Raw genomic sequence first — 24,524 nt, forward strand, 5'->3', positions numbered from 1 at the left:
GAGATTATCATACTAAGTGAACTAAGTCAGAAGGAGAAAGACAAATACCATGTGATGTCACTTATATGTGGAATCTAAAATACGACGCAAATGAACTTACCTACGAAACAGAAACAGACTCACAGACATAGAGAACAGACTTGTGGTTGCCAAGCTGGGTGGGGAGGGATGGATGGGGAGTTTGGGATTAACAGGTGCAAACTTATATATAGAATGGATAAACAATGTGCTACTGTATAGCACAGGGAACTTTATTCAATATCCTGTGATACACCATGATGGAAAGGAATATTAAAAAGAACGTATGTATATGTATAACTGAATCACTTGGCTGTACAGTAGAAATTAACACAACATTGTAAATCAACTATACTTCAGTAAAATTTTTTTAAAAATGAAAAAAAACTAGGTTTTCCTAAGTGGATGATAATAATTCAAACCAACGTGGACCAGATTCTCTCCCATTTCTTGCCTAGAAGTCTCAGCAGCTGAGTGAGAACAGGATTTCACTGTTCCTGAACACCCTTAATGCGTCCGCAGAATTTTCATGCACTGTTTCCCCCTGAGAACCTCTCACCTCCCTTAGTCCACCTAGATGGAAGACGAGGCTGGTTCCTTAAAAGGTATGACAAAGGAGAACTATCAAAATGCAGTGCCGATAACCTGAGCCGTATACATATACACATATACATCCGTGTGTCCTGATGTATATCCATTACTGTGTGCATATAGGACTTAAAATTTATCCATATTTATCCATACTGTGAGAGAATGCTGCCTTATCCTCCCTTCCCAATTCACAGCCCTCAACTTCCTCAAGCTCTTCCTCATTCTTCTTTAAAAATAAAATCTATCAGTTCAAGGATGAGAAAAAAGGTAACTAGAAAACAGTATATAAAATCTGGGGAAGAACAATCTCACGAGAAGAGCTAACACGGTAGCCCCTCTGCCCCGAAACACCTTCATTCTGGCCAAATTTGATTGTTATTTACCCTCCTTTTTTGTTACTACCTGAAATAGTCACCATTAGAAGTTTACTCAGCATACCCAGCACTGTTTCCAAAAGCTGCGAATAGGGTTAGAGAATGGAAGATGTGGGGAAGGGGGTGATACTGCGTAGAAACCCATCGGGAAGTAATGCAGACATTCAGTAGTAGCAGGTGGAGCATGGGATACGGCGGTAACATGACACTGAACAGGTGAGAAAGTGAACTAGGAGACAAATCTTGCCTTTTACAAAGCTGTGTCTTATTCATGCTGCTTTCTACAACAAAAAGAAAGTCTTGAAAATCTCTTCTGCAGCTATCACAAGTGGGCAAGCCTAACATTACTACAAAGGTAGTATTTGCAAGTCAAATATTTTAAGAAAATCTTAACAGTTATCAGCCCCATTTCCTACTGGCCATGCCCCCTAAGTTTTATTTGACAGTGTATTGCTAAAAAGAGGGATTTATAATAATTATCTAAGTTAGAACCTAAGAAGGAATATAAATAGTCCTGAAGAAAACCAAAAGGGCTTTTACTAAAAACGAAGCCGAAAAAAAAATCAAGCCCTCTAAGTATCTTAAAGCATTTTAGTTTACTCATTTGTTTCACAGTGATTCAAATGGTGTTATTTTGGAATATCAAATGTTATATAATAAAGAATTAAGACAAAATACCACCTTTCATTTGTGTACAGAAAATTTCAAGTTTCTTTTTTGTAAGTTGAAAAATGTTACGAAAATACGTGTTCAAAAGACAAGATTTTTCACTAGGGGGCGCTAAAACCTAAAAATCAGATACCTATGTAAAAGTTTTGAATTTTTAAAATGCATCCTTTCATAGGTACTATAATATCATAAACACTTTTCACCTACATTGGTTTATATGTGAAATTCACCACCTCAACCATAAATTTGGAAATGCCTACGTGAACAAACTAAACAAACAAAAAAAAACCCCCTATCTTCTGGATTATTTTCTGTATTTTAAAAGAAAACAAAATTGTTACAACTTTGAACAAAACGTGCCATTTTATTTAGCTAATTTTTATACCTTTTTGCCCCATTAACAAGTTAATACCAGCTTCTGAGAACAGGGAACAGTTTTATAAAACATTTTTTGAATATCCTTTAGGGAAAAAAAGAGACTTTAGCCGTGATTGGGAGATACAGGAAATTTATTATTATAAGATAGTTATAGTTATCTCTATTTTTCTATAAGGCTTTACACCCGTAATAAAGGAATAACATCAGGATCCTAAATGGCCTATAGTATACCAAGGAAAAATTATACTAACAGCACCTCAGACAGAAATAATTCTTATATCTGAAAACTATTAAATTACCGCTCAGCTTTCTTTCTCCAAGTTAAGTAACTTTTACACTTGTTTTTGTTTGTGTAAAGCAACACTGTAGCTTGCATACTTAAAGCTAACTAGTTACCTTTCTGTATATTCCTTTATTTTAAAAGAAAAGTAAAACTCACAAAACATGCTCAATCTTGACTACCGACTGCTCATGACAACACTGAATTTGGGTTAGTTTCTTTCTTTTTAGGTGTATTATGGTAAAGCTCAAACTACATTTACCAGGGTCATTTTGAATTTAATTTTTAACTTTCATATACATGTCAATCTATCGATTGTGTTTGCAGATAAGTATTTGATTCTAGATTATTACTAGGATGTATCTAGAAGAAATGTTTAAAAATGCCCAAATCAGTTGTCATGACAACCTCAGTCAGACAATGATCCCGTAACATACAGTCATTCATTCATTCAATTTATGTATGTATTCATTCAAAAAGTGCTTATTGAGAGCCGGTAATGTGCTCAGCAATATTCAAAGTACTAGTGATACAGCAGTCCTCAAAACAAAACCCTTGCCCTCCTGGAGTTCATCTTCCATAGAGGAGAGACAACAGACAAGATATGAAAAGATAAAGCTTAACTGGGAGGGTTGATATTAATAAATAAAAGGTGGCTGAGGGAGGATTCTCATGATAAGGTGACATCTGAGCAGAAATCTGAACAAAGTGAGGTGAGGCCGAAAGACCGCTCAGTCCAAAGGCCCTGGGGAGAAGTGTGCCTCATGTATTCAAGCAAGCGAGGAGACCCATGTACTAGATCAGAGTGAAAGGAAGAAGAAATGACAGGATCTAACACTGGGGTATGGTGAGCATTAAAGGGCATTCTGGGTTACAGTAAAGACTCTGCATTTTATTCTGACTGAGTTAGGAAACCACTCTCAATTTTGCTGCTTTAGTCAGTTCTTCTAACAGCAATGAAATTTGTACTTCAGGAATAAAGCATATATTTTCCCATCTCCTTCGGTGATCATTATGTAATATATAAATACAATATTCATCAATAAATAACTCCAAGACTATAAACCATAAAACAATACATACTCTGTTCGTGTTTCTGGATCACTATCACAGGAGTGACACATGGCACTGAAGCGAGACACAAAAAAATCATAACGTCTATGATAGGACGGTGTGTCTTCTTCAATATTTGCAAATTTGACAAACTAAAAAAATAACAATAAGATGTATTATCACCTTTCTGACAGTGTGGAACAAACACATTTACTTTCATTCATTATTTGTTACATCGACAAGAAATATCCAAGTAAAAAGCAAACGAAATATGAAATATCATAAATGCCACATATATACGAAAGGAAGTTTTTGATAATGAACTTTACCTAATCAAGAATATAGCATTATAAACATCAGCTATAACTCTGTGACGCAGCCTCTTCTGAGTGAGCCCACTCTCTCAAGAGCTCTCATTCTAAAGCCCTTCTGCATTTCCTGGATGCTGAAGGTGTTTCCATGACAACCTCAGTCAGGCCCAAACCTTCAGGGAATTTTATTTCTTAAATCTCGGGTAGGAAATCTTGACAGTTGTTACATAACACATGAATGAATAATATTTATACAAATGAGATGGGACAAGAAAAAAGGGCCCTAAACTGAAGAAAACCAACTCAATATAGAAGAAAAAATACTGAGATGGTAAAATTTATTCTACCTCTTTTCTAAAGATTAAAAAAAGAGAGATATCCATATGTTTAGGAAATTTTAAATATCCTACATGAGTCACAGGCCTAGCCATATGATCCCTTAATATGTACTCTTTTTTTCTTATTTGCTTTCTCATTTATTCAGTAATTTATTACTTCTAAAATAGCCTAAAGCTGTCCTGGAAACAAAACTAAAGTAAGCATAGAATAAATTTGAAAAAATAAAATTATGATACTAAAAGTACTTTAAATTAATTCAGCCAGAGCCAAGTCATCTGTTTTAAATTATAATTTCATATGATTCATATTATCTAGAAAAAGACCACAAATACCACACCTGGTAGAGATGAAACTGACATTCATTACCTACTCTGTACCATATTCTGTACTAGGTGTTTTCACATGAGTTCTTATTTAATCATTCCTACAATCCTGTAAAGAATGTGTCATCATCCCCATTTTACAGACAGGAACACTGAAATTCAGAAGTTAAACTGCTTGTCCAAAATGACACTGTGAGTAAATGGTGAAACTGGCATTACAGTTCAGGGGTTTGATTCCAATTTTCAAGATTCCCATACTACACACTGACCATATGAAGAGTTTCAGAAAATATTGAGCCAAATATTTGTATTTTTCATAAAAAGAAACTTTGAATGACACCAGGAAATGCTCAAAAAATGTGAATGATAAAAACACATACAAGTGTATATACAATATGTTCCCCATTTTCTAAAATATATTTTAAGAAGAAATTAAAATATTAAAGGACTACTTCTGGATACTGAAATTACAGGTATCTTTAACTTGTTTACTCTTTCATACTTTCTTGCATTTTCCAAACTTGCTACCAAAAATCACATATTAAATTAGAAAAAAATTAATCAGAAATTTTAAAATTTGGCCATTAAAATGTTAAATGTTCTAGAAATTTTTTAGGAGAAACTTTATTCTCTTTTCACTTATTGAAAGTCACAAATACTCAAGTACAATCTGAGTGATCATTTACAGAAGCGTCTCCTATCACCCTCTGGCATAAAGAACAGGATAAAACATGTGCGGCTATGTTCCAGGGAAGTGCATAAAATATTATCTTCCTTCCCAATTTTATGGAAAAGCTCTTCTAATTCCTGTAACTCTGGGAGCTCTCTAACAAATTCTAAACCTATATACCCTGTGCTAAGAAAAATCAATAAAAAGAAAGGTATTATCATTATAGACTTCTTATCATACGTAGGAGTGGGAAAAAATGAGACAGTATGGCACAGAGATTAGGAATGGATTCTGTTAGATGGCTCTGGATTTGGATCCTGGATTTACTAACAAAATACGTGACCCGTGAAATGGAATATTTAACTTACAGGGCTGTTGAGAAGTTCAAATGAGAACCAAACAAAAGTTAGCACAAGGCCTTGCTACTTTCTCCCCCTCTCAGCTCGGTGCTCTGTGATGACCCAGATAGGTGTGGGAGTGGGAGGGAGGTCCAAGAGGGAGGGGATATATGTATACAAATAGCTGATTCACTTCGTCGTACAGCAGAAACTAACACAACATTGCAGAGCAATTATGCTCCAATAAAAAAAAAATTTAAGTGAAGAGCTAGATATGTTTTAAAAGGTACAACAAAAGGCAGCAGCATTGTGATCTTAGATGTAGTTTCTCACAGTAAGCACTATTAAATTTTCGACCCAATAAACTTTGCCGTGGGGACTGTCCTGTGCATTACGTATAGCATGTTTAGCAGCACGCCCAGCATCCTAGGAGGCACTAGCACTCCCCCAACTCCAGGTGTGAAAAATCAAAAACGTCTCCAGACACTGCCAAACGTCCAGGGAGGGTTAGTGAGGGGGGAGAACTGTCCCTGGTTGAGAATCACTGCTTTAGTGTAGTGAATGGTTTAAATGACTGGGCCCTATGGACAACTGTCAACAATAGTTAAAGAAAAGGTTAAGATTAGCAATAGGCTTCAGAAAAGTGAGATGGATCAATTGAATACAAGAGGAAGAAAAAAAGGAAAGTAACCTCTGCTTTTCCTAGATTTTAATCCACAAAAATGACAGTGTATTTATATAACACAAGCTTTGGAGTAGGAAAGGCCTAGCACTGAATCCCTGTTATATAACACTATTATTTCATTATGTCTTTGGACATGTTATTTAGCTTCAATTCCTCATCTGTAAAATGGGAATAATACTTCTAAGCTTGAAGGGTTTTTGTGAGAATCAAATGATATAATGTATATGAAGTATCTAACATATACTATATTATTTCTTTTAAAAAACATGAACCAATGTTAACATTTATTGCTATTATGTATTATTATTTATAACAATAATTATGTATTATCATTTATTGATATATTAACTACTTAACAATTTTCTTGCCTGAATCTGTGTTTATGCGGGTATGCTATACTATTCTCTATACTTTTCTATATTTGAAATAGCTCACAATTTTAAAAAAGGGTAAAAATACAAAGTACCTAGCACAATTTCTAAAACAAAGGAGAACCTGAATAAATCCCGTCCTGTTATACTGAGTCAGCATCAGCACAGAGTGGCAAATGTCAACAAATTAAAATAAAATGTACAAAGACCACTAATAAATACAAAGAGACTAAATCAGTACCAGTCATGTTTGACAGCTTAGCACCACTAAGAAATTAAAATCAGACTTCCAGGGAATACTATATAAATAATGTTGGTCAAGATAATACAGCATTTCATTTAATACAATTCATTCAAGTCGAAGTAGGCAACTGGAGAATTTTGTCTTTTTCCCAAATGAGTCATTAAAGGAACTCTAGTGGCATTGCTGGCTTGAAGTAAAGAAATGTCTGGAGATTTACACTGAAACTCCTTCCCCCGCAACCATTAAAACACTTCCCCTAATATATAGGATGGATAAACAACAAGGTCCTACTGTAGAGCACAGGGAACTATATTCAATATCCTGTGATAAACCGTAACGGAAAAGAATATGAAAAAGAACATACATATATATATACCTATAACTCAGTCCTTTGCTGTACAGCAGAAATTAACACAACATTGTAAATCAACTATACTTCAATAAAATTTTTTTAAAAATTTCCCCTAAACTTTCCTCACCTAAATGTAGAGGAAATAGGAGAAGCATAAGTAGCTATGTTGCCAGAAATGGAGCCTGTCACACCACCTAACTGCACTTGGAAATAGCCAATATTTTCCCTCTGAAACAAATGGACAAAATCATATTAAGGGCTTTTTAATGAGGATTTTATTTACATACTCTTGCTTCAAAAAAAGAAAAACATTATATTACTACCAACAATAACTAACAGTGCCAAACACTGCTCTAAGAACTTTATTTGTATTAACTCATATCACACAACAGGAGTACCAAGATCGGTCCTATTATTATCCTCATTTCACAGATGAAAAACTAAGGCAAGGAGAGGTTAAATAACTTGCCCAAGATACACAGCTAGGAAGTGTCACAGGCATAATTCAAAGAAAGGCAGTCAAACCCTAGAATCCATGCTGTCAGTCACCCCCTACACTTCCTAACCACAAAACAGTTATCTATAAACAATAGCAGTAGTATATGACTCTGTTATTTGTTGATAAAAATCTGGATGGGAACATATAGATTGGTTGAATGCCTGAAAGCTTCCTCAGAGATGAAGTTGGAACTGAAAGACTGAAGGTTATACAATGAAACTAAAGACAAGAGGAAAAAGGTTATCACTGTATTTTATTTTCTTTATTAGATATGCCTTCCCCAACCCCACACATGTTTAACGAACTATGGTTCTGGATAAAAGAAAATGAATGCTGTTAGCAGAAATAGTTCAGAAGTAGTGTAAGAAGGCCTGGGGGGAAAAGAAAGGCCTTCCATTTATGGCCAACTGAGTTTCTGTTGTTCCTTATGATTGGTTAACATCCCAGATTTCAAAAGCAGCGACAATAAAAGCTAGAGACAAAATGTTCTAATCATCCACCACTGTACTGGTTGTCCAAATGCCCTGACCAGAGCATCTGCTTCTACCAGACAGACACTCTAAAAAGAGTCAATCAAGTTATGCTAATTAAACTTAAAATCAGAGAATAGTTTTACGCACAGAATTTGTTCCAAGAACTTGAAGCTTTGGCTCCCCTGATTCCAGCAGCTTTGCTACCATATGAAGAAAGCTTTCTACAAATGGCTTGATGCTTTGAGAATGGCAGGCCATAAGAAGTTGGTCCAATGCCTCCATAGCAATTAAAACATACCTAAATATAAGAGAAAAATAATGTCAGCACATCTCTAGCTCTCTTAATTCTCCTAATCACTTTCACAGGGATAATTAAAATAAGTTTACTTAAATGCACAGAACACAGAAAGGCAAATTTCACAGCTTCTAAGTGAGACCCTAATCTTCACACAACACAAATGATCTTGAGATTATAAAACAGTCCTCATGTGGAAAGTATACAGAAACTATACTGTACTATCCCATTTTCTCCTGCTCACCAAAAACTCTCCCAGAGCTTCTTTAACATTACCTTCACGTGAATTTTTTTGTAAACACAAATATTCTCCATTTTCCAGGCTTTTAACCACATTTCTTTGCATCCGACCCAAAAGTTATTATAAGAAATGTGCCTAAATTTCTAACACAATCTATTTGTATTTGTAAATATGAGTATATAAAACAGTATCAGCAATATTATAAGGAAAGGTATCATACATTTTACCATATAATTCATCAGATTTTAAAGCTTGTACTAAAAATTAAAATTCAGACTTCAGGTAACTTTGCTTGAACAATCAACTATAAAAACTACTTGTATCAAGACTCACATTTGTATCAAATGCTCTAAATGGTAACAATGCAGAAGTAGAGAAAGCCAGTATAGCACTTGGAGAAAGGAATACTCTAAGAAACTAGTATCATAAAATGACAATATGGAAAAGTATTTATAAACCAAATTGCAAAGTTACTGCTGTTCAAGCACAGAGAATGGATTAAGATGGTAGACTTTTATTTATAGGTGGATGTATAGCTAGCACAGGTCAAATCAGCATGCTTACATATTCTGAACCTTAAGCCTAACATAGCTCTCTTTTATTGCTCCTCTGATAGGTAAAACTGGAGCTGTGATAAAAATCAGTTCGTTAACAGAATTTCCGATAGTTTTCAATTTAGAGACTGATTTTTAAATTACAGTACTGCGCTGACAGACTAAGGGAATCAATTTCTACTATTTCCGTTAGGGAAGTCTTAAAAATTAATGGATACTTAAACAACTCTGTTAAGTAACATGAGTTTATTCTTAAACCTGACCACCAGGAAAGTAATAAAAGCTACAGTATTAGCTATTCGGTATTACACATTTCCTTATATGATATTACAATGTTTTATTCTCCATATGTTATCTTTCCCTGACTAGATGGCAAAATAATTTATAGGGTGATTTAGCCTAGGAAGAATTTTCCAAAGATACTATATTAGCAGCAATTTAGTTTCCTTACCCAGAACGATGTCTGACAACATCCCTGCTCAACCTTTCTGCCAGGTAAGAACCAATTCGATCCAGTTTCTCTGGAGCAGATACAGCATAAAATGTCAATTTCTCCATATCAGCTTTAACGAGGCCATCCTAAAAATAAAAATTAAAAAAACAAGTGAAATAGGTTATATTTATATCTTCATGCTTATTTTTTGTATTTCTAAGTGTTGCCTGCTTCATATTTCCCCTTTTTGGATTGGTAATTAATCCATATTTATGCTGAACCTTCCTGGATATAGCCTCTTAAGAGTTAATAACCATTCTGGATATGTAGAATTTTCAAAAAGTTAAATAAATGCCCCATTTAGGAAAAGCATTTAAATATGCTTTCACAAGCAATGGATTATTCTAACACCTTCCTTTACAGAAAAATAGCTCAATTAACTGCATATAGTATGTAAGGAATAGAATATATTTTAGTCATTATAAGAAAAGGTTTGGTTATTTGTTCCCCTCATTAGAGCACTCTTTGAAAGCACAGACTATGACATGTAGACCTCTGCACTCTGGGTATCTACTGTTGGACGTGTTTTGGATATACCACAAGATTAGTTCATTTAATAAATTGAAAATAAGAAATGTAGTCAATTGGGTTTATGGTTGCCATATGTATGCAAGGTTCATGTAAATCTTTTCTTTTCCTTAAACCTTATTTTACAGATTGCTATTTACGTAAATCTTACCTAAATACTTGGCAAAAATAAAGATTCTTTCTGTAACCATTCTCTAATTTACCTGCCACCACTCCCATGATCAAAAGTATTCAAAGCTCCCTCACTGCCTGTAAGTTACAGGGGATAAAGTAGGTGCCTTGTCTGTCATTCACATTCCTCCCTAATCTGCGCTCCACCTTATCTTCAGTAATCATATGTTCCAGATTCCTTAAGGAAATGATCTGAATATTCAGTCTATTAAATGATACTTCTGAAACTTCCAATCAGGAATTGTGTACAATTATCGCTCATTACACTTCAATTAGGCTATAGGCACCTTCATTTGAAGGCTCTTGTTTGCAAATATATCTCTTACTTTACCATGATTTTTCTCTTGCCGGCAACAAAGAGACTAATCTCTGCTTCTCCAGATGGTGTACATCCTTCAGAGTTCAGCAAATTACGTTTCTTCTGAGAATGCTTCACAGAGATTGCCAACCCATGTGATACCTCCCTGATATAAAGGCAGAAACTTTACCACCTGTTTTACTTAACATTTTTCTTACTGATTTATGCATTGTGATTTAATATTTAGTATGCTTTCGCTTTATATCAGTCAAATGGATGGAAAGCTTCTTAAAGGCAGGTACCATATCTTAGAGTTATTTATATGCCATAAATTATCCAGGATATCTCGCAGCCAAAATATTTAATTGACAGGCCTCCTACAAATAGCTGAATATTTAAATCAGATTTGATTAAAAATGAGGTGTATCTCATAAATTAATATCAAGATAACCAAAAGGTTTCTAGGGTTGGCTACATTTTAAAATAAAGCAACTTCTGGAAGTCAAACCCATGTAACACTTTTTCGTTCCTATCCATTTAACACTAGACTAAAGGAGTCTTGGAAAATTGAAGACAGTGTCAAACAAAATCAATCAAAGACAACTGCTTTGAAACCAGTCATCTTCCACAATAAAGTAACTTTTATAAAAAAGTAAAAAGCACTTAAGTAAAAAGAGAACAAACTCTGCCTGGAATATTCTCCCTTTACTTCTCAATTCTCTTCTGAAAATTGTGTGGCCAACCCTATTTATTCTTTGGATCTTCGCCTAGATTTCATTTCCTTCAGGCCTTTCTTCTCCCAAGCCCAGATTAGATATCATTCCTACCTACTCCAGCAGTACCCTGTACTTATTTCTCTATCACAGCATATTGTTTCACACAATATTGTAACTGCCAATTTACTTGTCTAGAAGCTTGGTGAGAGCAGAAGACCAAGTCTGTATTCACAGTTGTGTTCTTTTGGCATTTCATACAAATGATCTGACACTAGTTCATAAATTTTTGGTAAGTGAGTGTTACTTGAATTTAGGAACTATACAGACTAAAGAACATCATCCGTCCATCATTCTGAATTTATGCTTTAATCTAAGAAAAGAATCTGAAAGTCAGACAAGCAAGCATGGATCATTTAAAGGTTAAAAAAAACAGAGTAGTATAAAAATAGTAGTGTACATGATGAGATTTGGGAGTAAAAGTAGAGAAATGAAATTAGGGAAACCTTTAGGGAGGTCAGCAGGGGGGAAGGATGGGTCAGCAAAGAGAAGGATCAGTAGATGTAGATCAAATTACTTTTGGATCTTCAGGGAATATGTTGTCCACCAGGCGTTTGTAGCGAGGACGCAAAGCTGAACAGCAGCAACACACTCCTGTTCAAAAAGAATAAAATCACAAAGTACAGAGATTAATCGTATTGTAAACTGACCTAGAAATCCAAGTTTCTGAATATTTATGGGTTATTTAAAATAAAGGGGGAAAGTTCAAACAGCCAGAAACAGAAAAAGGCATGCAAATTCAATTATTACTTAAGAAGTGAAAAAGTTAAATTTCTCCTCCCCTCCCCAAAGACACCAGGTCAAAATGAACATGCTAATTAATTACTCCAAAGTTTCAAACCAAACTGTTCAAACTGTTTTGGGGCATGTGTGTGTGTACACACATGCATGCACATTCACGTAAAACCTGCCCCATTCATCCTATAAAGCATATACACAACTGGCACCCCACCTTGCCTCCCTTCTGGTCTCATTTCCTGCTACTCTCTGCAGCCCCTACCCCTACCTCTACCTCCCTCACCCCCACTTTTCCTGCCCTGCCCAATCCACTCAGCTCCAGCTACAATGGTCTTAAAATGGCAGTTCGCTCCTAGTGTAGCTGGTGAAAACAGTTAACACCTGTATCTATATGATGCATCATACAAAGGAACCACAAGAGTGAGGGAGAATCAACATCAAGGGAAAGTCCAGGAATTTCAAAAAATGCTCAAAGGCTGCTCTGTACATTCTCAGTTGTTGGCATCTTGGAAAGAGTCAAGGATTTGGATTAGAAGACCTGGGTTCATTCCAATTGTTTCACTTAAATGGCTACATGACCTTGGATAAGGCACATCAACTCTCTGGAAAGAACTATGTAAGTAGGAGGGATCCATTTTCTTGTCCTACAAACTAATAACTTCATGGGAATGTTGGTCTCGAGCTGTTATAAAATTCTTCCCATGATTTATGAAACTGGGGTATGTGTGTCTGTGTGTAAGTGTGCACTTGTATGTATTTAGAAACCAAAATATGGTATGAGAGAACACTTAAGCTAGAAGTTAAGAGAACGCAGACTTAAGCAGACTTCTATTATCTTATTGAGTAATGTTATTCAACAGACAACTTCTCCAGACCTCACTCTGCTCATGAAGTATACATGACTCATGCATGCAGTCATATATCACGTCAAGTTAAGTGCCCAACAGGCCAAAACATATAAGACTGAGTCCAGATTTGTCATAGAATGGAGCCATTATATTGATAATAACAAGACAGAATTAAGACATGTACAGCATCTTTAGTTACCATAAAGCAGTGTGCATACATTATTTAACATTTCCAGCAAATTTGTTAGGTATTATTATCACTACTACTTTACAAGAGTGGAAACTGTAGCAGAACTGACCAAGTAACTTACTCAACATCAATGGCTGGGTGAGAATCCAATGTCTAACTCTGAAACCTCATGCTCTTTCCACAAACCCAGAGATATTAGTGGTCAAATCAATCAACATCCAAATATTTCATCTGCACCTGCTATGTCCCTAGCCACCATCTGTGGCTAGATGCCACAGATACAAGAAAGTATAAGAGACAAGATCCCTGCCCTTGAGAAGTTCATAAACTTGTTATTAAAAAAAATAGTGAATAATTCAGCAATATATACATAGGCACTACATGCTGATAATGTAAAATGTTATACATTGTTCAGGATGTTTTCTACTTTAATAGAAGAAAAAATTCCAAAGAGTCCATTAGGGAATTTTTTTCAGACTAACACCAAAATACCTGAACTCTTTTTAAAGTCCAAAAGTAAAACACAGGCTAGATTACTAGAAAGAAAAACAAGGGTAAAAGCCAAGTAAGCAAAAGTCATATCTCTGTGTCAACTATACCTAATATAAAAATACTTCAGATGAATATTAATACACTGAAATAAATTAAAATCAAACATGTATCAAGTGGTTAACTTACATAGGGCACTGAGCTAGGAACTGCAATGATGAAAGAAGCTTATAACCTGATAAGAAGATTAGGATGAATACTTTGCTATCACTAACACAAGGCCAAATATAGTAAATTCAAATTGCTATTACGGCAAAGAGAGAATGGAACTGAAAAACAAGTCCCAAAGCTTCAAGTTTCCTGTCAGAATGGTAAATTATGTAATTTTCAATAGGTAAGAAAGAATTCTTAATAAGGTATTATGTCTCACATTGACACTTTCTGATATTATACACTGCTTTTAGTTTAAAGAGGCTTCCAAAAAATGGGGACTTGAAATACACATAATATCCAGTTCCCACTTTCAGGAAGCTTAGGTGTACTGGAAGAGACAGATGAGTAAAAAGACATAGGTAGCATGGGGTTAAAGGGCAGGGGCTCTGGGGTCACACAGACCGTGGTGAACCCAAGGTCTCTCACTGTCCACCTAGGAAGGCACATTACCTTCTCTTATTTTACCTACATTTCCTTATCAGTTAAATGGGTGTAATAACACCTTCTTCATATTTATTGGGAAAATGAAATAAAACTATATGTAAAGTTCTTATTAAGGGTGTAATACACAGTAAGCATTCAATAAAATGGTAGTTATTACTAGTAACGCTGTAAGTACTTATAATCGGGGTAAGCAGAGGTGCTTGAGGGCCCTTGAGATAGTATTGCCAACAACGTGAAAACCTTTGCTGAGAATTAATCATCTAAAAATCCAACAAATTTTACACGTGGTTCACAACAAGCCTTCAATAACAAGAGGAGCACCAGTGGGGTAACTGCTGTTTTCTGAACATGATGTGTGCAGCACTCTACACTAAGTACTTTACGGCATCATTCATCTGTTCCTACCGCAGCTCTCTGAGGTGCTATTTTCAGCTTTGTGTGATAAACGAGGAAACAGAGGCTAAGGGAGGCCCATTTGCCCCATATCATACAGCCAGTAAGGAGAGGAGCTGAGATTCCAAGCAGATCTGATGACTTTAAAGGGTAACTGCCACTCTGAATTCAAGTACCAGACAATTTCTAAATTACTTTAAACATTTTAGCTCTCCACAAACCATTACCCATGAACATGACTGCAGGAATGAGTCTGGCTAACAGATGAGGAATGCACTGCCAATGGAGGGAAATGAACAATCACAGTGAGCTTCCCCAGGAGGTTCAAAACGAAACAAAACAAAAACAACTTCTTGACCACTTACTATGCATGAAAACTTACCAACTATAGAGAAGACAGATGAAACTAGATTTGAAAGCTTCAATTTACTCAGGTTTCTATAAAATGATAACATACTGAAGGTAATACAAGGTGAAAGTGAGTGGTAACAGTAATCACAAAAGAAAGAACTCTATTTTAAATAAGACAATTCTGTACTTATAAACACCACAAGAACAAGTAAAATAAAATCATTGGACCTACTGAGGCACAGAAATGTGGGTGACTCCCTTGCTGAAGTCAGTTCATAAGGCTTTTCGAGTTCAGCTGCAGGTACCTGAACATAGTCCTTCATGTCGTAGGAGACGATTTTCTAGCTGATCTTCCTGCTTAGATCCTTTTACCTACTGTGCAGGAAGCGCCTAGTTCACTTTACTTGTAATTAATTAACAGAAGGTTCTAATACACTGTAACTTAGCTAACGCGTTGACATCAAATATAAAGCTATGGAGAACTTGATAATATCCCTATCAAATTCTGCTGACAAGGCCAAACAGCTTAAACAAGATACTATTAAAGTATTGTATTGCTAGTTTACTAACTATAGATTTTCATATAGTTTGAATAAGAAAATAAACTTATATTGTTTTCTTAAAGCATTCCTTTAATTCCTCTTCATCCTAGCTTCTGATCCCTTCCAACAAACTCCTCAGTTTTCAACTGCTTCCCAACCTCGTCTTGTCCAAAGGAAAAAGGGGCTAAGCATATCACAAGAAAGCCTCAAGCAACTGGCTGGTCTAAGCAATATGAATTCTTCCTTTAAATTTAATTCTAACGCATAAAGGACAAGGTAATTCACCATTCTCCTCCTGCAGCATATGGAATTTAGAACCCTACGTATGATATAGCAGGAGGAGAAACAGGAAGTCTCAAGTAGGTAAGTGAACTATGGGAAAATGGAACTGGGGCATAGCTGGAAAGAAAAATTATGACCCAAAAAAAAGTGCCAAGCTGCATATTACATGGTGTGCACACAGGCTCATGGGGCAACCTGTTCAATAAAGCTCTCTGAGCCTTAGTGAGGAAACAGAAAAATCCTACCCATCTCTCAGGGTTAGGAGTACTAAATCAATATAAAAAATTGCCTGGAATATAGAAGCCACTTTAAAAACATTATATATATATATATATATATATATATATATATATATATATCTCCAAAACCTTTTGGAAAAAAAATTTTTTTTTTGGTAAATTCTGCTCTCCTAAATTAACCATTTCTTCTTTAAAGACACCCAAGACACCATGTGGATTCACCAGCGTCTCCTAGTCCTCGCCTCAGGCAGGAGTGAAATGTATCGACCTCTATCGTCCTCCTTCTTTCATGATGAGGTGTCAGAAATAATTTCCAACCCGTCCTGATCCAACAGGCATTCACAGAAGGACTTGAGTAGCTGCACAGAAAACCTCATGTCTGAGCTGACAGAAGCCATGGATCGGGTACATGGGCATACAGGGATGCTGGGAGAATTCTGCTTAATGGGGCCAATAATCTAAGTGGTTGGTCCACCAGTGAGGACTCCTAGTTTGTGATGACATTTGCTTTCCTATGCAGCTTTGTAAGTCTGGGGGTTTGGATAATTAATTAGGACCCCTTTTAAAATAAGTTACTTATGCTTTCAACTAACTATATTACCAATGATAATTTAAATCTAACTGGAAATAGTAATATCTCCAGTATTAAATTATTAATAATTAAACTATTAATGTCTATTATTAAACACCATCATGGCACTGGGTACTTGGGAAAAAGCTATCCTCTAAAACAAAAATAATGAAGTTGAAGAATGTTTAGATCTTAGGATGGGAACCAACTGTATGATTTTGAATTAGGTTTGTCTCATGATCTATTAAAGGAGAAATTAACAGTATCTATAACTTCTACAAAACAATTATATTATCTCTGTTAATTCTAACATGTAATGCATTAGGAATTCTCTGGCATATTTAGGGCTTACTAAGTGTCATACTTTCCAATGGGAATGGCTATGATTACTGGATTTTGGTCTTTATGATATTTCTATCATTGTATCTATAACAAATTATTGTACTTATACACATGTCTGTCTTTCCCCCATGAAAATGAGTCACTCCAACATAAAGCCCATGTTTTGTTCATTGTTGTGCGTGTCTGGAATATAGCAGACATTCACAAAAAATATTCCTTCACTAAATGAATTTGGACCCAAAGTTCACTGGTAAACAAAATGAATTTAATATCTGTTGACATGTGCTGTAAAAATCAAAATGATAAAGTACACTGTCCACCACAAAATACTAAATAAATGCCAGAACAATGTAAGTTCTCCAGCAAACAGCTGACAGTGTCACATGAATCACTCTAAACAATTCATGCTTTATTTTTAGGCCTAGTGGAAGCTATCAATAATCAAGGTGAAAAGAGACAGCGTGTTTTTCTATTAGAAGATTTTAAAAATTCACTACTTCAAGACCTCGAGCCCAATGGTATCCAAAGCCCTTTAAAAGAGTCTGCATCAGGGCTTCCCTGGTGGCGAAGTGGTGAGAGTCCGCTTGCCAATGCAGGGGACACGGGTTCATGCCCCGTTCTGGGAAGATCCCACATGCCGTGGAGCGGCTGGGCCCGTGAGCCATGGATGCTGAGCCTGCGCGTCCAGAGCCTGTGCTCCGCAACGGGAGAGGCCACAACAGTGAGAGGCCCACGTACCGCAAAAAAAAAAAAGACTCTGCATCACATATATTTTCTTCAAGGTTAAAATTAAAAGTCAAGTTATTCATTCAGTTAGTGTCAGAACAGGACATTCACTTCATACAATTAAAAGATTTAGTAATATTACAGTCCCACTCACACATATCCCTCCCAAGTTCTGAACACTTAATATGTAGATTTACATATACCATACACACACATATAGACACATATATAAAGCCTGTAATACGGGTGTTATTCCTGCACTTCAACACATGCACAAGGTACTGTGTTAAGAGCCACAGAGGATCAAAAAGGTAACTATCTACTTGAAAAGACAAAGGTTTAAAAATTGAAATTTAAAACAAGATTTGGACAACACTGGAGGACAAGGAACATCTAATGTCAAATGGACCACATGGCCATAGGGCCACAGAAGTTGAGAGAAGAGAGAAAGCACTCCCAGGTCAAATGAAGGGAGGTTTTGTGAAGGACATAGGATTTGAGCTGAGGGCTCCCCCTGAAGAACAAGTAGACTGAACTATAAGGATACACTGAAGACAATGGAGGACAATGACAGGCAGATGGAACAGTGCAAGTTTCACTGTGGAGGACGCTGCATGGAAAACCCAAAAGGCGTTTTCTAATGACCCAGAGCTTAGAAAGGAAGGAACATGGAAGGCGGCACAAAGGAAGCATCAAAAGGGTTTGGTGACTAATTAGACAGGGGTCAAAGTAAAATGGGAACAAAATAGTCTTATCTTTAGGAAAGTGTTCCTTTTGAAAGGATTCTAATCCATTAGAGGAGTATTTTATTACATGATTCTTTCCGCATGTAATTCTATACGTTCTCTCCTTTCATTCTCAATTTCACTACTTGTTCTTTATTCCCAGGCACATAAACTTCATGGAAAAGAGGACAACAAAGGCAGTAAATGGAATTAAAGTTCCAACTCTTTTTTAAAAGATGGTCTTTCCACTGCATTGCAATACTTGCCTCTACAAAAGGCATAACATAGACAAAACTCTGCACACTTCACAAAACTACTCTGAGGGCTTCCCTGGTGGCGCAGTGGTTGAGAGTCCGCCTGCCGACGCAGGGTACGCGGGTTCGTGCCCCGGTCCGGGAAGATCCCACATGCCGCGGAGCGGCTGGGCCCGTGAGCCATGGCCGCTGAGCCTCCGCGTCCGGAGCCTGTGCCCCGCAACGGGAGAGGCCACAACAGTGAGAGGCCTGCGTAACGAAAAAAAAAAAAACAAAAAACAAAACAAAACAAAAAACTACTCTGAGATACTCTCTGTAGGGAAAAAACAGCATTTTGCCGCGTCAACTAGTGATCAGTCTGTACTCAACGCATTCTTCCCCCACTATCACAATTTTAAAGGAAAAAAATATATTAGGCATTGTCCTACTTACAGTCAATTTACAGATTTATACATAGACTTTACAGTATACTATCATACTTAACTGAAAAAAAATAAATATTACTCAGTAGAGTTACACAAGGACAAGAGCAATAAAATACAGAATAATCATGGCTTTTAGAAAATCTAATCCTGCAAGATTGCATTTGAAAACCTTTTGGAATCCTCATATAAAAAAAAAATACCACAAACATTAAAATAAGGAAATACAATTCTCTATTCATTTCATCTGATGTTGGCTTAGTTTGCAAAACAAATAAGAAAGGATCCACTGGATGACACAGAAACCAGAGCTGCAACAGGGAAAAAAAAGTACTTACAGCTCTGTCCCCACCACCATTAGGACATAATGTATGGTTCATCCCTACTTCTAAGACCATATGACCAGACGCTGCGTGCCACAGACCTTCTTCAAGTGCACTCAGGGGTGGTCTTGGAAGGGAGTACACAGCGCTCCGGTGTCCCCATCTCCGGAGGTAAGAAATTAGATGAGGCAGAACTGAAAACTGAAATAGTATGTGATTCCCTTTTTTGTTTAATAGATAAAATACTGACTAAAGGTCCTCTATGATAATGTCAGTAGAACTGTTAAGAATTACAAAAGGAATCACATTTTCTCCAGATGTAATTGTTTAAAAAAGCATGTGAACAACAACTTTCCTCTTGAATCCACACCATGGTACTATTATATTGATAATTATTTTGCACAATTAATATGTTTGGGGGGAAGAGAGAATTATGTAATGGTCAAAGATAAATTTAAGGATTATGACCAAGATAGAGGAAGAAGGGCATAAGGCAAATCAGAGTATGTAAAATTTGTAACGTAACTGGGAAGGTAAAATACTAAAGCACAAACGTGTTTTAAGAGTCCTATTTAAAACACAGTCTAACAAAAACTCTAGCGGACAAAAAACCCTTTATCTTCAAAAGAAGATTTAATACCCAGCTAGGGAAACAGTTGGCAAAGTAATTGAGGGCTCTGACAGTTTCCATCTCTGTAGTATATTTCAACAAACCAATCTTTGGAGCTTTGTACAAAAACTTACTTTCTACTTCTCAGAGCAAATCTTGGTAAATATGTAATATGACAAAGCTAGCCAAAGAGTACAGGAGTATCCTACATTAAGAAGGAAATGTGTTCTTCAAAGATAAACAAAAACTGAGATCAGTGTATATCTAAATTCCTTTACTATGAAGAACAACAAAAGAAACTGAACTTACAACTTTCCCTTTAGTTAGAACTTCTTGTAAAGAACCCTTAACGTGAACAAATGTTCATGAAACACCATGGAATATTGCTTTTTTATGTGTTCTTGAACATAGTTTTTCTTATATCAACGCCTAGACATAAGCTAATGGCCCAAGAATTCTCTCTCACCCATTTAGAATCCATTTTGAAAGGGCAAAATTTTCTTGAGACAGCCAAAACCTTCTATTGTATAGTTCAAAAATAAGTTAAAAATTCCACATTTAAAAAACACAAAAATTCTCAATAAAAATAAAGATGCTATTAGTGCTACTTGTTAGAGGACAACAAAACTTCAGGGTCTAGGAATCCTCACATTAGAAATCAAAATACAGAAAGAGCCACTAACATTAACACAGCAAAGACAAACTTGCAGAGCCTCAGAAGGACCTCTATGGATAAGTAAAGGCAAGAACTCCATTTGCAAATCACTGATTCAGATGGTTCTGAGGCCCAGGGATGCTTAGTAATTTAGCATCTCTAGAGTGACTTGAGGATGCTATTAATAATTATGCCAGGACCAGTGATATAAATCTTGGCAGTCACAGGCAACCTAGGACCTAGGATTATCCTTATTCTCTTAGACGGAGTATTGGGACATGTCTAAAGGCATCAAACAAAGTAGACAAGTTTTCAGTTATAGCTACAAAATGAGGAAAAGCAACAACAGTCCAGCCAAGGAAGATAAAGAAAAAGGTAAGGAAAAAAAAAAAAAGAAACATAGAACATTGGTTAAAAAAATAATAATAACTTAAGAGTTTACCTGGCTTTAATTTTTCTGGTATATAATAACTACAATCATAATATATCAAATGATGTAATAATTTTTGTTATTAACTGGTAAATTCCCTGCACATCTGTAATTAATGTTCTATCAAATGCCTACTACAGTCAAGGTACGAAGCTAGGGACTGTGATGGGATGTGTGAATAAGTCACAAAACTGGTTCCTAACATGAAGACCTTTAAAATATAACAAAACTGTTTTTTGTTTTTCGTTATTTTTTAGATTCCATATATGTGTTAGCATACGGTATCTGTTTTTCTCTTCCTCGGGGCAGGGCAGGACAGGAATAAAGATGCAGACGTACAAAATGGACTTGAGGACACAGGGATGGGGAAGGGTAAGCTGGGACAAAGTGAGAAAGTGGCATGGACATATACACACTACCAAATGTAAAATAGATAGCTAGTGGGAAGCAGCCGCATAGCACAGGGAGATCAGCTTGGTGCTTTGTGACCACCTAGAGGGGTGGGATAGGGAGGGTGGGAGGGAGATGGAAGAGGGAGGGGATATGGGGATATGTGTATATGTATAGCTGATTCACTTTGTTATACAGCGGAAACTAACACACCATTGTAAAACAATTATACTCCAATAAGGATGTTAAAAATTTTTTTTTAAATATCAAGCAACAACAAAAAATACTAACAAAATTGTAAGAAATCAATACTACAGAAAACAAGATGAGTATTCCTTTACTAAAAACAAAAGGCAGATGCAAACAAAACCATAATGGCAAGTAACCAAATTCACCCTCAATCTCCAGGTAGAATTATATACATCGAATTATGCTGATTTTTCTACCACTCTTAACACAAACATTATCTCTAGGGAACAGTTAGAACACCCTCAACTTCCCTAACTAAAACAACACTCTCAACTCTTCTGCTTTTATGATGTGAATGTGTTTATTACTCTCTTTTGATAAAAGGTTACCTCATAAGAAATCCTACCTAAGTAAACTGTGTTTCCATAGTACAATGCTTTCCTTAGGGCTCTATGAGCCATCTGAAAAAGAGTCTCCTGGAATATATGTTTTTAACTGAATACTCCCTGGTCCCAGCCAGGACCTTCTGAGTCAGTCTCTAGAGATGGGATACCAGAATTCCTATTTCTAGAAATAACCCCCGCTTCCTACTATGACCATTCAAGTTCTCAAGAACCACTCCCCTTGCATAATGATTTAAAGAACTACGTATATGATTTTTTCTTATTGTGTACTTGAGGTACGCAGGACATTGTACTTACTACCTAATTTACGCAATGGATAAAAAATTATAATACCGGCGGCATCTTAAGTTCATCTAATACATTATAATAAATGAATCATATAAAGCACCATTTATGAGACCAAATGAATGACAGAGACGATAAATGCTAGGGCATTTGGAAACAACGTCACAGAAGATACTGACCTGATAGAACTTTGGAAACAACGTCACAGAAGATACTGACCTGATAGAACTTCACTGCCAACAGTGCACTGGTATTCGTGGCTGAGGTCTCTAGAACTTCCCCATCACTGTGAGATGCCACCACCATACCTCCCTGTGGACTAGATTTTCCAAGCAACTTACGTTAAGTGAATACTTGGCAGACCCATGCTGGAGGTTAAATCAGGGTGAGGCACTAAATGGCCTTTAAAATCCTAAATCAAGTACTGGAGCAAAGGAAAACAAATTATCATGGTCAGACGTCGCACATGATTTTCCAAAATATGACCACAACTTTGAAATTTCCCCTTTTCCTAAAAGACTGCTCTGGTATGCTTCTCTGTATTTCATGCCACTTTATCCTTAAAATTATCAGTCCTTGGAATTTATTTTACATGCAATAGCTAAAGAATGAGCTATACAGTTTGGAAAATTTTTCTATTCTCCCGACCTACCTTTCCTAGAGAAAATTTCTATTATAAGGAGGAAGGGTGACTTATTTTACTGGTGAGTCTGGACAAAGGAACTGAGCGTGCCTTGAAACATAAGCTCCGGATATGTATCCTTAGCACTTACGCAATGCCCAGCACATAGAGAGAGTGCATATTTGTTTGTTGAATGAATGAACAGTGCACTCTCAAAGGTTTCTCTTTCAAATCTGCATTCTGCAAGTCACTCTTTCTGCCTCTACGTGATCAGTATATTTGGTCCTGGAAGGCTGTCTCTACGTGGCCACTAGGGGGTTACCCAGAAGTCTAACTCAGAGTGTCCTCCTTGCAGAAGGCTGGTAAGTGCATTTGCTCTGCCAACCTGGAATGTCCCTTAGACACATCACTGGAAAGTCTAGATTTGGCTGGAAAGTAAGTGGGAAGCCTGATGATAGACAAAAGTCAAACCATATTTTCTGACCCGGCTTTACTAGTAATAAAGCTCATATTTTGACTTTTATCAGTCTGATATTTATATTTCTCTCAATTGGTTCCAAATTCAGAGGGGAACAAGGGTGTAACTGCTACAGTCTTAAAATCAACAGATATATCTAATTGGAAAAATACATACACAATCACATTAATTCTTTTAGCAAGGTTTTCATGAGACCTGCCATGCCCCAGGCACTAGGCTAAATGCAGGGAAGACAAATACAGATCGCAGTCCTTGGCCTTCAGGAACTCATAGTCTGATAAGAGAAGATAATCACATACAAAGAGAATTATAACTCTATGTGACAACAGCTATGACAGAAGAGATTGCTATAGGAGAACAGCAGTGCAGCCCTAACCTTCCTGCAAGAAGTAATAACTAAACTAAGTCTTGAAGAAGAAGTAGGAATTCAGCAAAGGGGGGAGGATTATCATTCTAGGTGGAGAGAGCCACATGTTAAGAACAAGAGTGTAGTTTTAATTTGCAAACAAACATGAAATTCTGCAATATGAGAGAAATGGCTAGACAAACTTGTAGGAAGCCGACTTGGAGACCAACTGAACTTAGAAGGTACAAAGAGGGAGGAGTGAAAAGGAACAGACAGGGTAGTTTGGACAAGTGGTTGGATGGTGGTGTCCAATAAGGAACAGAGGAAGACAAATTTGGGGGTAGGAGGAAGTATCAAAAAGAGAATAAATTTTATTTTGCACATGTTAAACTTGAGGTTACAAACCTGAAAGTGGGACATCCTGTAGTAGGCAAGTGATCTAGACTAGAAATATAAATTTAAGAACCAAAAGCATATAAATGATAGCAAAAGCAACTAGTTTGAGTAGCTAAGGTCGTCAAAGAAAAATAGGATGTAATTGGGGAGAGAATCCTGGGGAAAGCAAACATCTAAATAATGACTGGCAGAGAAGGAAGTGAAAGGGAAGATATTTAAACAAATAGGAAGAAAACTACAAAAAGAATAGTGTTAGAGAAAACAAAGGAGAGTTTTCCAAATCCTATACCTTCTATAAAAGTACCA

The 24,524-nt window shown here is 36.3% G+C and overlaps 1 protein-coding gene across 17 annotated transcripts in view; it reads right to left on the bottom strand.

Moving 5' to 3' along the window:
- Positions 1-24,524, bottom strand: part of EFR3A (EFR3 homolog A) — a 188,040-nt gene that overhangs the window by 141,404 nt on the left and 22,112 nt on the right. For 12 of the 17 annotated variants that reach the window (XR_002642014.2, XR_016388280.1, XR_016388282.1 and 9 more), the window contains exons 2-5: positions 11,839-11,915; positions 9,510-9,637; positions 8,116-8,266; positions 3,394-3,515 (exon numbers count right to left, since the gene is read on the bottom strand). Coding sequence is in view for 11 of the 17 variants with exons in the window: in XM_089898722.1 (XP_089754848.1) it covers positions 3,394-3,515; positions 8,116-8,266; positions 9,510-9,637; positions 11,839-11,915 (478 nt within the window). In the remaining 6 variants the exon portion in view is untranslated. Of the gene's footprint in view, positions 1-3,393; positions 3,516-3,692; positions 6,779-8,115; positions 8,267-9,509; positions 9,638-11,767; positions 11,916-22,595; positions 22,801-24,524 lie in introns of those variants that run through there. The other 5 variants (XM_089898718.1, XM_089898719.1, XM_089898717.1 and 2 more) reach the window with 5 other exon arrangements.

The sequence above is a fragment of the Delphinapterus leucas genome, chromosome 17 (genome assembly GCF_059928025.1).
Source record: "Delphinapterus leucas isolate spDelLeu-1000000601 "Yukka" chromosome 17, BTC_Dleu_Yukka2, whole genome shotgun sequence".
In the NCBI taxonomy this organism is placed as follows: domain Eukaryota; kingdom Metazoa; phylum Chordata; class Mammalia; order Artiodactyla; family Monodontidae; genus Delphinapterus; species Delphinapterus leucas.